We start from the raw sequence: 12,256 nt of genomic DNA, 5'->3' as shown, positions 1-12,256 counted from the left end.
CCTGGCACAGGGTGCCCAGAGCAGCTGTGGCTGCCCCTGGATCCCTGGCAGTGCCCAGGGCCAGGCTGGGCAGGGCTTGGAGCAGCCTGGGACAGTGGAAGGTGTCCCTGTCCATGGCAGAGGTGGGACTGGGCTGGGCTTTAATGTCCCTTCTAACCCAAACCATTCCACAATTCTGTGACTCCATGGGCTGTGGTGTAGCTTCACACTCCTCTCTGCCAGGGTCTCCCTGGGGAGCTGGGCCAGCAGGGACGGTGCCTGCTGGTGTTTGGGGTGCTGGGGATAGCCTGCCAGCTGTGGTGTTCTGTGAGTTGGTTTGGGGTTTGGTTTTGGCCTGGGTGAGTTTTCAATTTGCCCCAACAGATGCAGCACGTTTCTCTTGCCCAGCCTTGATGGAGTGTAACAACCCCAACTCCAGGGGCTGAGCTGTGCAAGCTGCCTTCACCCAGGGCTGAGCAGAGGCTCCCAGGCTTCCCTAAAAGCTGGCATTGCCTGGCTGTGTGGGAAGAGGGCAATATTGGGACCCAAAGTGGCATCCCAGAGGCTGAGCTGCCCCGGGGCCAGCTGCATTCATGTGGGACTATAAGCACAACATTGTCCCTTCTCCCTGGCTCCCAGCCTGGCACCACCACCACTGTCAGGGCCACAGGGTGTCCTTGGAGGGGAATTTTTGTAGCTGATCTATCTCCTCTGCATCCTGTGCACAGTCAGGGCTGGATTCTTCAGGAACAGGCTCACACACTACTGGGAAAACAGAGTTGTTTTTCCTTTTCCTTGTCACTCACCTCCCCTCCCAGGCTTCCGAGTGTTTGTGTTCAAGGACAGCAGAGCTTTGGGATGCCAGGACAGCTCCAGGGACAGCCCTGCCTGGAAGGAACCTCCCTGGAAGCCAGACTTTGCCCTCCTTTCCAAGGCAATGCCTTGGCTGAGCTTGTGCTGAACCTTCTGTCCCTGCCTGGACCTTGCAGGTGATTCCCAAGAATCCCTCTCCTCACACTTCAGCAGCTTTTTTAAAAATCCATATGGTTTTATAGCACTCTACAACATCTAATTAAGTAATCTTTACTCCCAGATGTCATCAGATGCCTGGGATGGATGAGCTGCTGCTGGAGAAGGCTCCTAAAGGCACCTCACCTGTCTGATCAGGGCACATTACATCATCCCAGTGCTGACTTCACCATTAATTTCCTTTTAGAAGCAGGAGTGCTCACCTGGGCTCTCAGATCCCTGGAGTTTCCCTGAGCAGGCAGAGATGCCTCTGGGTGGCCCCTGTCCTGTCAGCCAGGTGTGGCTCTGGGGAAATACCTGCTGCAGGAGCTGGATTTGGGATTGGTACCTCCATCAAACCCTGATCCTGTTCCAGCTCAGAACTCTGTGAGTGCCTGAGTCCCAGGTTTAATGTCTGAGCTTTGCCTGAAGCACCTCAGGGTGTGTTTTATTCGATAAAAAATCAAAATGTACTGATATTGGTGACACCAGCCCCATTCTGAACGTGTCACTGATGTTCCTGGCAAGTTCTTTGGGGTAGGTGTAGCCCAACCTGGCTGTCCTGAGCCCATGGATGTTTTTTAAGTGTGTATTTTGCTTTTTTAAGCTGGAAAAAATGTGAACTTTCTGCTCACAGGAAGGCAAAGCTGGCTGAAGGAGAGCTGTGGCAGGGGGCTTTGAAGGGTCAGTGCACAAACCAGCTGCTCATGAGGCCATAAATAAGAACTTTCTGTACCCACACACTTGCCCAGGGACAGAGATTTGGCTCTGTCAGGCATTTGGCAATACCTGAACCCCCTCGGTTTGCCTATCTCCTCCTGGCATCTCTTCTTGAGGTTTAGTTACTGATTCTGTGGTGAAATGTGCAGCAAAGTTCTCCACGCTTGTGCTCAGGGGAAGGACTTTGTTTACAGCTTCAGCTACTTCTTAACTCATTGTCCACACTGGTTTAATTTTAATAGGGCTCTCTTGATTTTGAAACCTCATCTAGGCTGGTATCAGGAAAAATTCAATTTTTAGGTAATAAATTGATGCATATCTTTGGTATGGCTGAAGGACAATGGTTGATGCCCTGTGCTTCTCCTACTCCAAAAGGCTTGCTCCAAATCCAGCCTGTCCATGCGTGCATTTCCCACCAAGAAGGTGTTTTGGAACAATTTGATAGAGAAATCATAGAATCATGCAATGGTTTGGGTTGGAAGGGACCTTAAAGGTCCTCTTGTTCCAACATCTGACTAAGGGCACTGTTCAGCTCCTGCTTTGCTTCATGTTGAGAGGGTCAGCAGTAACCACAGCAGGGTTTCTAATCAAATTACTTGTGAATTGGAGTGTTTGCAGGTTTTTTGGCTTCTTTCAATACTTGTCTTTATTCTGTGCTTATTATAATACTTCAATTTGCTCATTATAATACTTCAACCTATGTTTAAATGTAAGCTTTTCCAGTGAGAAGGAGGGGGGCGGGGTTGGTATTTTAAAAGCAGCCTTTATTTTGTAGTGTGCAAGCAAAATTCTTTCCAGTTTGCCATGAAATCTTTTTCAAACAGGCAGAAGGGAGGGGAATGTGCAGCTGGGGGTGGCTGCTGTCACCTCTTGGGCTCTCTCTGTCTGTGACCAAGCCAAGGCAGGTCAAGCCTCTGCTTCCCCTTGTCCCTCCTGCTGGAGCATTAATGGTGTTTCTAGAAAGTGCAGCATAAATCCAGTAAAGCACTTAAGCAAGTCCCAGCTTTAGGTGTGTAAGTGGTTTTGGTGGATTTATGCATTTTTAAGTGGGTGGGGGCTTTAGAGGCTTTTGTTTCTCTCTGCAAGACAGGCACAGGCTCTGCCTGCTGGAGTTCCCTGGAGCAGCCCCTGACTTCAGATTCCAGCTCTGGGCAGGTTTGTGTCATGTTTAACTTTAGGGAGGTGTCCTGGAGGTGCTGATGTCCACAAGCCAGGTGGAAGCTGAGCCAGGCTTCCAAGAGGAGCTCCTGGCTGTGTCCATCTGCTGAGTGTGGTGGGCACAGGGCTGGGAGAGCAAAGCAGGGCTGGGCTGAGTCACTTGGCTGCTCCCAGTGGCTACATGGAGTGGGAATTGCTGGGATCAGCTCTCTCTCCATCCCTTCAGGGTTTTCTATCCCTTTTTGCCTCTGGAAGTGTCCAAGGTCAGGCTGGGTGAGGCTTGGAACAACCTGGGGTAGTGGAATAGGCAGGGAGTGGAATGAGATAGGCTTTAAAGTCCCTTCCAACCCAAACCATTCCATGATTTTATGAATACATAAAATACACTTTGAGAAACGTGATTTTCTCCAAAATCCTTGGAAAAAGCCCTGAAAGCTGTTCTGAGTGCCCTGGCAGGGGTAAAGGGTATTGCTTCAGTCGTGCCCACATTCAAACTGCTGCTGTTTTGCTCTGCTGCTGTGCTGGAGGGGCAGCTGAGCACATGGGATCCCACCAGCTGAACTTCAGGAGGAGCAGAAGGCTTTCCATGGGCAGCTCTTCACCTGCAGGCCTGGCAGGAGGGCTCCCACCCCTCTGCCCAGCCCCTGCAGTGACAGGGATCAGCTGGAGCTCAGCACCAGCACTGGCAATCCCAAAATTCCTTGATTTGCTCCAAGGTGTGCTGAGGAAATCCCCAAATGCTAAGAGAGGGGCTGGCACTGTGAGGGGTAACAGGAGCTTTGGCTTTTGGAGGGTTCTGCTGCTGTTGCCATGGTTCTCCAGAGATCAGGATCAGAAGGGATTGTCCCTGCCTGTGTGTGGGAGCAAACAGGAAGGACTGAAGCTGAACCTGCCTGGGGTACAGAACTGGAAAACTCAGTTCTCCTTGCTCTATAAATCTTAAAACACAAACCCTGCTGCTTTCCCAGAGCCTGCTCAGTGATGGATTTGAGATGCTGCTCCAGCTGAAGTGTGGGGATTTGAGTCCCTGCAAATCAGAAGCTGTAATGAAGATTTAGAAATGGTTTATTTGCTGTTGAGGGATGGAAGGTTTTACCAGACAGGACAAAAAAAAAGGTGCTCCAAGGGCTAATTGAGGAGTTTTGAATGGTGATTTTTGCAGGGAATTCAGATTAATAATAGCATGTCCTCTTGGAATGGGGTGGGAGAAAGCAGCAGTGATGGGAACTGCTGAGTCAGCAGTGGGTAATCCCTCCTGCCCTGGCCAAATCCATCCTGGCTCACAACAAAACCTCCCTCCAACTCTTATTTAGTCCCTCTTTCTGTGATCTGTTTCCCAAGCCCTGCAAAGGCTGAGGTGCACCCCATGGTTCCCACAGAGCAGCACCTGGGCCTGGGTTGAGTTCTTCCAGAGTTTGGATTCCTGTGCTCAGAAATGCAACACAGCCGAAATTCTGCCACAAACCCACTCAGCTGTAAGATCTTATTGTTTTGCTTCTTGTGTATTTGTTTTAAGCAGGCAAATGAGGTGACTGACAGTGCCTACATGGGCTCAGAGAGCACCTACAGCGAGTGTGAGACCTTCACAGATGAGGACACCAGCACCCTGGTGCAGCACGAGATGCACGACGAGGTGGAGACCGACAGCGCCATCGACTCCGCCGTGCACTCGGAGTTCACGGATCCCATTGAGGAGCCAGAGCATGGGTGAGGAGAAACCCCACACAGGGCATGGGGGAGACACAGCCCCAGGGTTTCACACCCACGTTGTCTTGCTGGAAATTGGGTTGTTCTTCTGATGCCTTGTGCAGGCTGCCCTAGAACAGAGACTGGGCAGAGTTAAAGAATAAAGTAGGGATTTATTAGGAGGGCTCGATGGATCCACCTTGGGCAGCACAAGAGCCCAGCCAGGGCTGCACCCAATGTGAACCAAAATGGTCCCAAAATGCCCAACCAGTCACGGGGTCTCTCACTTTTACAAGTTCTGGTCCATTTGCATATTGGAGTTAATTGTCCAGTTACAGCTCCAGCCCATGCAGTCCCATCCTGCTTGTTTTTCTCTCTCCAGTCCACGTTGTTTGTGCTCTTGGGCCTGAGATTTGGATCATTTGTCCTTGATCCCCAGCTAGAGAAGGAATTGTTTTGTCTCCCTACTGAGCTCACCATCCCCTAATACGAATCCCAGACCCACACACTAAAGCTGTACAGATTATGAAAAATATAAAAGCTAAAACCTGAGGCATCATTTTGTGTTTGTAACAACGTGCAAGACCAAAATAGCTCTTCTGGAGGAATAAGGAGAATAATTAGGCTGGTTTGTGTAGGCTGGTTTGGAGCCCAGCCTGGCAATCTCTTTGAGTTAATCGTTGCTTGCCTTGGGAGATCTTCTGTACCCTCATTAGCATCTTTAACCTCTAAAATAACTTCTCAGGTGATCCAAACACCTGAAAGACTTGCAGTTTTTAATCTATCACTTAAGCCAGAAACACAACATATAATTTTCCAGTCAGGAGAGGAACTCATTCTATTTTTGTTTTCCCTAAAAACATGCGTGTGCCCTTTGATGTGCAACCACCTCCTGTAATAACTGGTTTGAAACCTCTGCCTGGAGCACAGAAATGTGAGCCAAGATCTCCTTCCCTGGGTCTGAACTGCTGCTGGCAAAACTGCTCCTGGGCCCACCCCATCTTTGGAGGAAAAGTGGGGTTTGGGGTGAAACTGGGATGCTGGCAGGCAGGAAGGCAAGGAAGAAGTCCTTTAGGATCAGAATCACAGAATGGTTTGGGTTGAAAGGGACATTAAAGCTCATCTCATTCCACCCTTTGCCCTCGGTAGGGACACCTTCCACTAGACCAAGTTTCTCCAAGCCCCATCCTGGACATGTCCAGGGTTGGGGCAGCCACACCTTCCCTGGAAAATCTGTGCCAGTGCCAGATTGGTGCCCCAAGAACACCAATCTACACCAAAACCTCTGGAATCATCTTTGCTTAATTAAGGTCTGTAACACAGAGGATGAGGTTTGTCCCAAAACACAAGGCCCAGGGTTGGTGCTCCAGGGTGTGCTTACAGATCTGCTTTTTGGGAGCCCCAAGCTTCCCTCCCACTCCAAAATCCCATCTGGGGACATCAGAGAGGCAGCAAGCAATGCCAGGCCCGGGGCTGAAAGGGTGCTGTGGATTAGAGCAGAAATGGGATTATCCAGCTGGGCTCCTCTCACTGCAGCAGGCCAGCTCAGTGCCAGTTAAATTGGGAGATAATCAGCTGTGAGCTCCCTGCCAGCAGCACAGCACGGGGTCCCTGCAGGGCCATGGCAGCCTGCGTGCGCTCCCGCCCGCTGGGGAAGGCAGCCTGCCTCAGATTCACCTGCCTGTAGGTACAGAACTGCCTGGGGAAACAGGGGGAGAGCAGCTGGTCCCAGGGCTGGCCAAGGCTGGGGTCAGCAGGACAGGAAGGATGGGATTGTTGGAGAGACTCCAGAGGAAGCCATGGGGATGCTCCAAGGGCTGGAGCCCCTCTGCTCTGGAGCCAGGCTGGGAGAGCTGGGGGTGCTCACCTGGAGAGGAGAAGGCTCCAGGGACACCTCAGAGCCCCTTGCAGGGCCTGAAGGGGCTCCAGGAGAGCTGGAGAGGGACTGGGGACAAGGCATGGAGGGACAGGACACAGGGAATGGCTCCCACTGCCAGAGGGCAGGGATGGATGGGATATTGGGAATTAGGAATTGTTCCCTGGGAGGGTGGGCAGGCCCTGGCACAGGGTGCCCAGAGCAGCTGGGGCTGCCCCTGGATCCCTGGCAGTGCCCAAGGCCAGGCTGGGCAGGGCTTGGAGCAGCCTGGGACAGTGGGAGGTGTCCCTGCCATGGCAGGGGTGGCACTGGGTGGGTTTTAAGGTCCCTCCCAACCCAAACCATTCTGTGATTCCCAGCTCTGGGCTTGGGAAGGTCAGATGTCCTTTGTGTGCCCTGTCCAAGCACAGTGAGGCCTTTTCCCAGATTGTTAAATGTGTGCAAATTCCAGGCAGCCAAAAACTTTGTTTGATATATAGTAGATTTGAAAGGTTTGAAATGGGAAGCTGTGGCAGTGCTGAGGGCTGCTTTTGGTGCCATCAGACCCCACACAGGAGGACATCTCTGATGCTCAGGGACAGCCAGGGAGTGCAGTCCCCCCAGTGCAGCTGCTGGGCTGAGTCAGAGCTTCAGCATCACTTCTCAGGAGCTCTCAGAGCTCAACATACCTGAAATGGTTTGAGCTTAAAGCTCGTTTAGGCTGTGTGTAGTGAAGATTGGTTGGACTTTGGATCCTGAAGCTATCTGAGCCTCAAGATTTGAACAGGACATGTAATTTACTGCCCAGGTTGAGGGTTTCCAGGTGCCCGATCAGATCTGCTTCTGTACAGTGCTTATCAAACCACAACCCCAAATTTAGAGTTCTGGGCTTGGGTTTTGTTTCTGAATTATCAATTCCACCCCCTGGCTTCTATTCCTGGAGAGATTTCCACTGCTTTTGGTGAAGGTCTGACTCACCACAGGGATGGATGGGTTCCAGTGGATCCCACTGTGCAATATTGGTGCTTCTCAAGGGCAGGAGGAGTATGTGCAGATGCCCACAAGCTGGGCTGGATTTATTTGTGGTTAAATAGAGATCTGGAGGGTTGACATGTTTTTATTAGTGGGATAAGGGCAAATCCTTTGGATGGAGCAGGTTTTTTGTCATAAATGGCTTATCTGTAATCTTTTTTTCTTTCTGGTTTAGAGCAATCTGCTCATACCCACTTCCCTCTGCTAGCAAGTGCATGGAGATAAGGGCATAGCCAATACCAATTTCTGTAATACACCAATATTATTATGATTTTTAGCCTAGAATTTTGGAGAGCAGAGCATGGTTAACCCCCCAAAACACAGAGCTGTGGCTCACAGCCCTGTGGCTGCTTTCACAGCCTGGTTGTTGCAAATCCCTCCTGCCTTTTCTCCAGCTTAACTTGAAAACTTCCATAGGGCAGGAAAGGGGGCTTGGCTTGGTGGGCAGGCCCTGGCACAGGATGCCCAGAGCAGCTGGGGCTGCCCCTGGATCCTTGAAGTGTCCAAGACCAGGTTGGATGGGGCTTGGAGCAGCCTGGGACAGTGGAAGATGTCCCTGCCCATGGCAGGGGATGGAATGGGATGAGCTCTGAGGTCCTTTCAGCCCAAACCATTCTGGGATTCTGTGTCTCCATGCAATAGAAAGACTCTTCTGGGGACAATGACTCTGTGCTGGGCTGTGTCCCCTCAGGAGCAAGGGACATGCCAGGAGCTGTGCTGGGTGTGTTCAGGGTTTGCACCAAGCCTTTCAACACTGCAGCCTTCTGGCTCTGGTGTTAAAAACCCATGGAGCAGCATTCCCCACTCCAGCATTGTCACACACAGTGTTTTCCCAGCAGGAGCAGGGAAAGGGCTCCTTTGTCTTGCTGGGGGTCTGTCCCAGCTGCCTGAGCTCTCCCCTCCCCAGCACCAATCCCCCAGGGTTGTGGGGTTAAAGCCTTGAGAGGATTAGGCAGCAACGAGCAATGTGAGCCTGGCACAGGCTGCTGGGGAACTCACAGCATTTCGGATGGGGCTGGCACATGCCCAGCTCTTTCTCTGCCATGCCAATCACAGAAATTGGTATTTTAGTCAAGCAAGGGCTTGTCACCAACCCTGGGCACTGTCCTGCAAGTCTGAGTGTCCCCAGTTGCAGCTGTCAGTGGAAAAACTTGGTTTGTTGAGGTAAAAAAATCACCATAAACTACCCAGTGGTGCCTGGACTGTTTCTGTCCTGTCCTACTCTGCCAAAATGGGACACATCACTCCCTTGGACATCACTCCCTTGGACACCAGGAACCCACCAAAGCTGCTCCATCCCTGCCCTCCAGAGATGGACAGGAAAAGAAAATATAACAAAGGGGTCATGAGTTGAGATAAGGACAGGGAGAAATCATTCATCAAATACCATCATGTGCAAAACAGACTCAAATCGGGGATATTAATTGAATTTATTACTGACAAAATCAGAGCAGGATAATGAGAAGTAAAATCAGACCTTAAAAAATCATTCACCCCCATCATCCCTCCTTTCCCCTCCTTCCCCCAGTGGCACAGGGAGATGGGACTGGGGGTTGTGGTCAGTTCATCACAAATTGTTGCAGCCACTGCTCAGGGAGAGGAGTCAGAGTCCCCCCCTGCCCCAGTGTGGGGTCCCTTGCACAGGAGACAGCTCTCCCTGAACCTCTCTAACCTGAGTCCATCCCATGGGTTCTCCAGGAGCTGCTGCCCCATGTGTCCCTCTGCTGTGGGGTCACTCCTTCAGGCACAGCCTGGGTCCCCCACAGGGCACAGATCCAGCCAGGACCCTGCTCCAGCATGGGCTCCATGGATCTGCAGGTCCCTGCAGGATCCTGTCCCAGCACAGCTTCCCATGGGCTCACAGCCCCTCTCAGGCACCTCCTCTCCAGGCCTGGGCTCCTGCAGGGGCTGCAGGTGCATCTCTGCACCTCCCTGCCCTCCATGGGCTGCTGGGGCACAGCTGCCTCCCCATGGCTTCCCCCCAGGAATCTCAGGGCAGTCTCAGCTCTGAGATTGGCTCTTGGCCCTCTCCTGCCCTGTCCTGCAGAGCTGTTCCTCTCCAGTGTCCTCACCCCATCTCTTCTCTGCACTCAGTTCACTGCCCCATCCCTTTTTTGTGTTTCCCTCTCAAATCTGGTATCCCAGATGTGCCATTCCTGGTGGGCCCAACCTCAGCCAGCAGCAGGTCCATCTTGGAGCTTCTAGGGATGGACTCTGCTGGACATGGGAGAAGCTTCCAGGGATGGGCCCTCTGGACATGGGGGAGGATTCCAGGGATGGGCTCTCTGGACATGAGGGAGGATTCCAGGGATGGGCTTTCTGGACATGGGGGAAGCTTCCAGGGATGGACTCTGTTGGACATGGGGGAAGCTTCCAGGGATGAGCTCTGCTGGACATGGGGGAAGCTTCCAGGGATGAGCTCTGCTGGAATGGGGGAAGCTTCCAGGGATGGGCTCTCTGGACTGAGGGAGGATTCCAGGGATGGGCTCTCTGGACATGGGGGAAGCTTCTAGGGATGAGCTCTACTCGACAAGGAGGAAGCTTCCAGGGATGGACTCTCTGGACAGGGGGAGGATTCCAGGGATGGGCTCTGCTGGACATGGGGGAAGCTTCCAACAGCTTCTCACAGAATCCACTGCTCCCCTGCCAAGTCCAAAGCCATACTCAGAAGGAGGATGTCCTGGATGCAATGGAATGGCTGCTGTGGCCCCTCTCTAACCTCTGTCTGTCTGTTCCCCCAGGTCCCACCCCCACGAGCTGGCCCTGGGCTCGGAGCTCAGCCACTCCATTGTCACCGTCATCAGGGGGGAGGAGCATTTCGAGGATTACGGGGAGGGCAACGAGGCCGACCTGTTCCCGGACCCTTTGTGTAATGGGGAAAGCAGCTTTGGCAGCTCCTCCTTCCTCTCTCCCAGGTAATGCCCAGCCCTGGTGCTGCTTCACTCTGCTCTGGGGGACAGGGGATTTGCCAGCCAGGGGGCCTGGCAGACTCTGCATCCAACGGGATAATGGGCTTGGAAGTGGAAGAGGAATTCCCTCCCTAGGTGGTTCCTTTCCCTGGTCAGTGCCTGTCCGGTGACACCCAGCAGGAGGTAGAAGAGTTGGCTGCATTTCCAGTGTCACATTCCCACTCCTGTTAGGGATGTGGCTCCTCACTGAGCCTTCCAGGAGAGAAAACCACCTGCAGCTTTACCCCTGATCCTGCAGGATGACTCCAATGGGTTTTGTCTCTTTTATGTTTTGGGGTTTTGATGCAATGATTGGTTTGGTTTGCATGAGCTGCAGCAGCATTCCTTCTCTAGGGATATGTAGAGCAGGAAGCAGGCTGTAGCATTTCCTCCTTGCTTTAGGGTCTGAAACCAGGAAAAAGTCCCATTTTCCAGCCTGAGCAGGATGGGCTGAGGAGCTGGTGGGGTGGTACACACCCCATCAATACTTACTTTCTAAAGAAAATGAGTAAAAGCTGGAATATCATCAGTGCTGCAGCCCACAAAGTGTCTGGGGATGGCAGGGAACACCAGGAACGTGTTCCTGCATTGGAGGCACAACTCTGCACAGGGCAGGAGTGTTCCCTGCCAGCCACACACCCTGCTAAAGACAGAAATACACTCCTTTCTCTTTGCAATGACACTTCTGTGCCTTTCTGCAGCCATGTAAGCTTCTCAAAACTTCTTTTTTTCCCCTGTCTTCCTGTTTTCTCCCAGCTTCCCAAACCCCTTCACAGAGTTTGGACAATTCTGGGTGCACAGGGCTGGCAGGGAAGAGCAGGTCAGGGCTCATCTCTTTTTGGCTGGTGCAGCAGCAATGTTGGAGGTGTTAATGGCAAATAGGAGAGTTGCTGTAAGGAATTCCCAACCTCTTCCTTTAGGAAAGCAGTGTTCCAGCACTGGGATCCTCTGCACAGTCTCTGATCTGTGCTTGTCCTTGGCCTGCTCTGTGCAGGAATGTAGGGCTGGCTGTGCTGGTGCTGTGGCACAGGAAGAACTCTGATTAAAGCCCAGCCTTGGTGTTCGTTTTTCCTTGAGGATGAGCTGCCAGTCTCATCCAGAAGGCTCCTGGCAAGAAAATACCCAGTTAAAGGAGCTTTTCAATCTCTTGAACTTTTCCTTTAACATCAGGCCAGAGCTCCCCGTTTGCCCACGCTCCCAGTGTTCCAGCCTTGCTCTGCCAGGGCAGCATCTCTGCTCTGCTCTGTCTCTGGATCTGATCCACACCTTATCCCATCTTCCCTCTGCAGGGAGGAGCTCGCTGGGCACGTGGCCACACAGGTTGTGGTGGTTTGTGCTGGAGAGGGAGGCTGGAGATAAACCCTGCAAAGCCTCTGGAGTCAGGAATGTGGGGCTGCTGGAGCTGAAGGATTTCCTCATCCCTCTCAGGCCTAGCCTCCCCTTGGATTATTGCTATGTTTGTGAAATCCTGCCCTAAACATTCCCTGAGTCTGTGCAACTCTTCTGACTTTGGGTAGGAAGGGATAGGACACAGGGAATGGCTCCCAGGGCCAGAGGGCAGGGCTGGATGGGATATTGGGAATTAGGAATTGTTCCCTGTGAGGGTGGGCAGGCCCTGGCACAGGGTGCCCAGAGCAGCTGGGGCTGCCCCTGGATCCCTGGCAGTGCCCAAGGCCAGGCTGGGCAGGGCTTGGAGCAGCCTGGGACAGTGGGAGGTGTCCCTGCCATGGCAGGAGTGGCACTGGGTGGGCTCTAATGTCCTTTCCCACCCAAATCATTCTATACCTGAGCAGCCCCAGTGTATTGAAACACACCTGAGGGGACACAGGCTGTCCCTGGTTCAGGCTGAATGGTTTTTTTTGGCTGTATT

At 52.5% G+C, this 12,256-nt stretch overlaps 1 protein-coding gene across 4 annotated transcripts in view; it reads left to right on the top strand.

The window, feature by feature from the left end:
- The window catches only part of RAB11FIP3 (RAB11 family interacting protein 3), an 86,435-nt gene that overhangs the window by 52,617 nt on the left and 21,562 nt on the right, over positions 1-12,256 (top strand). For all 4 annotated transcript variants that reach the window (XM_066561230.1, XM_066561229.1, XM_066561231.1 and 1 more), the window contains 2 exons: positions 4,385-4,572; positions 10,180-10,353. In XM_066561230.1, the coding sequence (XP_066417327.1) occupies positions 4,385-4,572; positions 10,180-10,353 (362 nt within the window). The remainder of the gene's footprint in view (positions 1-4,384; positions 4,573-10,179; positions 10,354-12,256) is intronic.

Source organism: Molothrus aeneus, chromosome 16 (assembly GCF_037042795.1).
Source record: "Molothrus aeneus isolate 106 chromosome 16, BPBGC_Maene_1.0, whole genome shotgun sequence".
Classification (NCBI taxonomy): Eukaryota; Metazoa; Chordata; class Aves; order Passeriformes; family Icteridae; genus Molothrus; species Molothrus aeneus.
The sequence above is the reverse complement of the archived record's forward strand: the minus strand, read 5'-3'. Positions and strand labels throughout refer to the sequence as shown.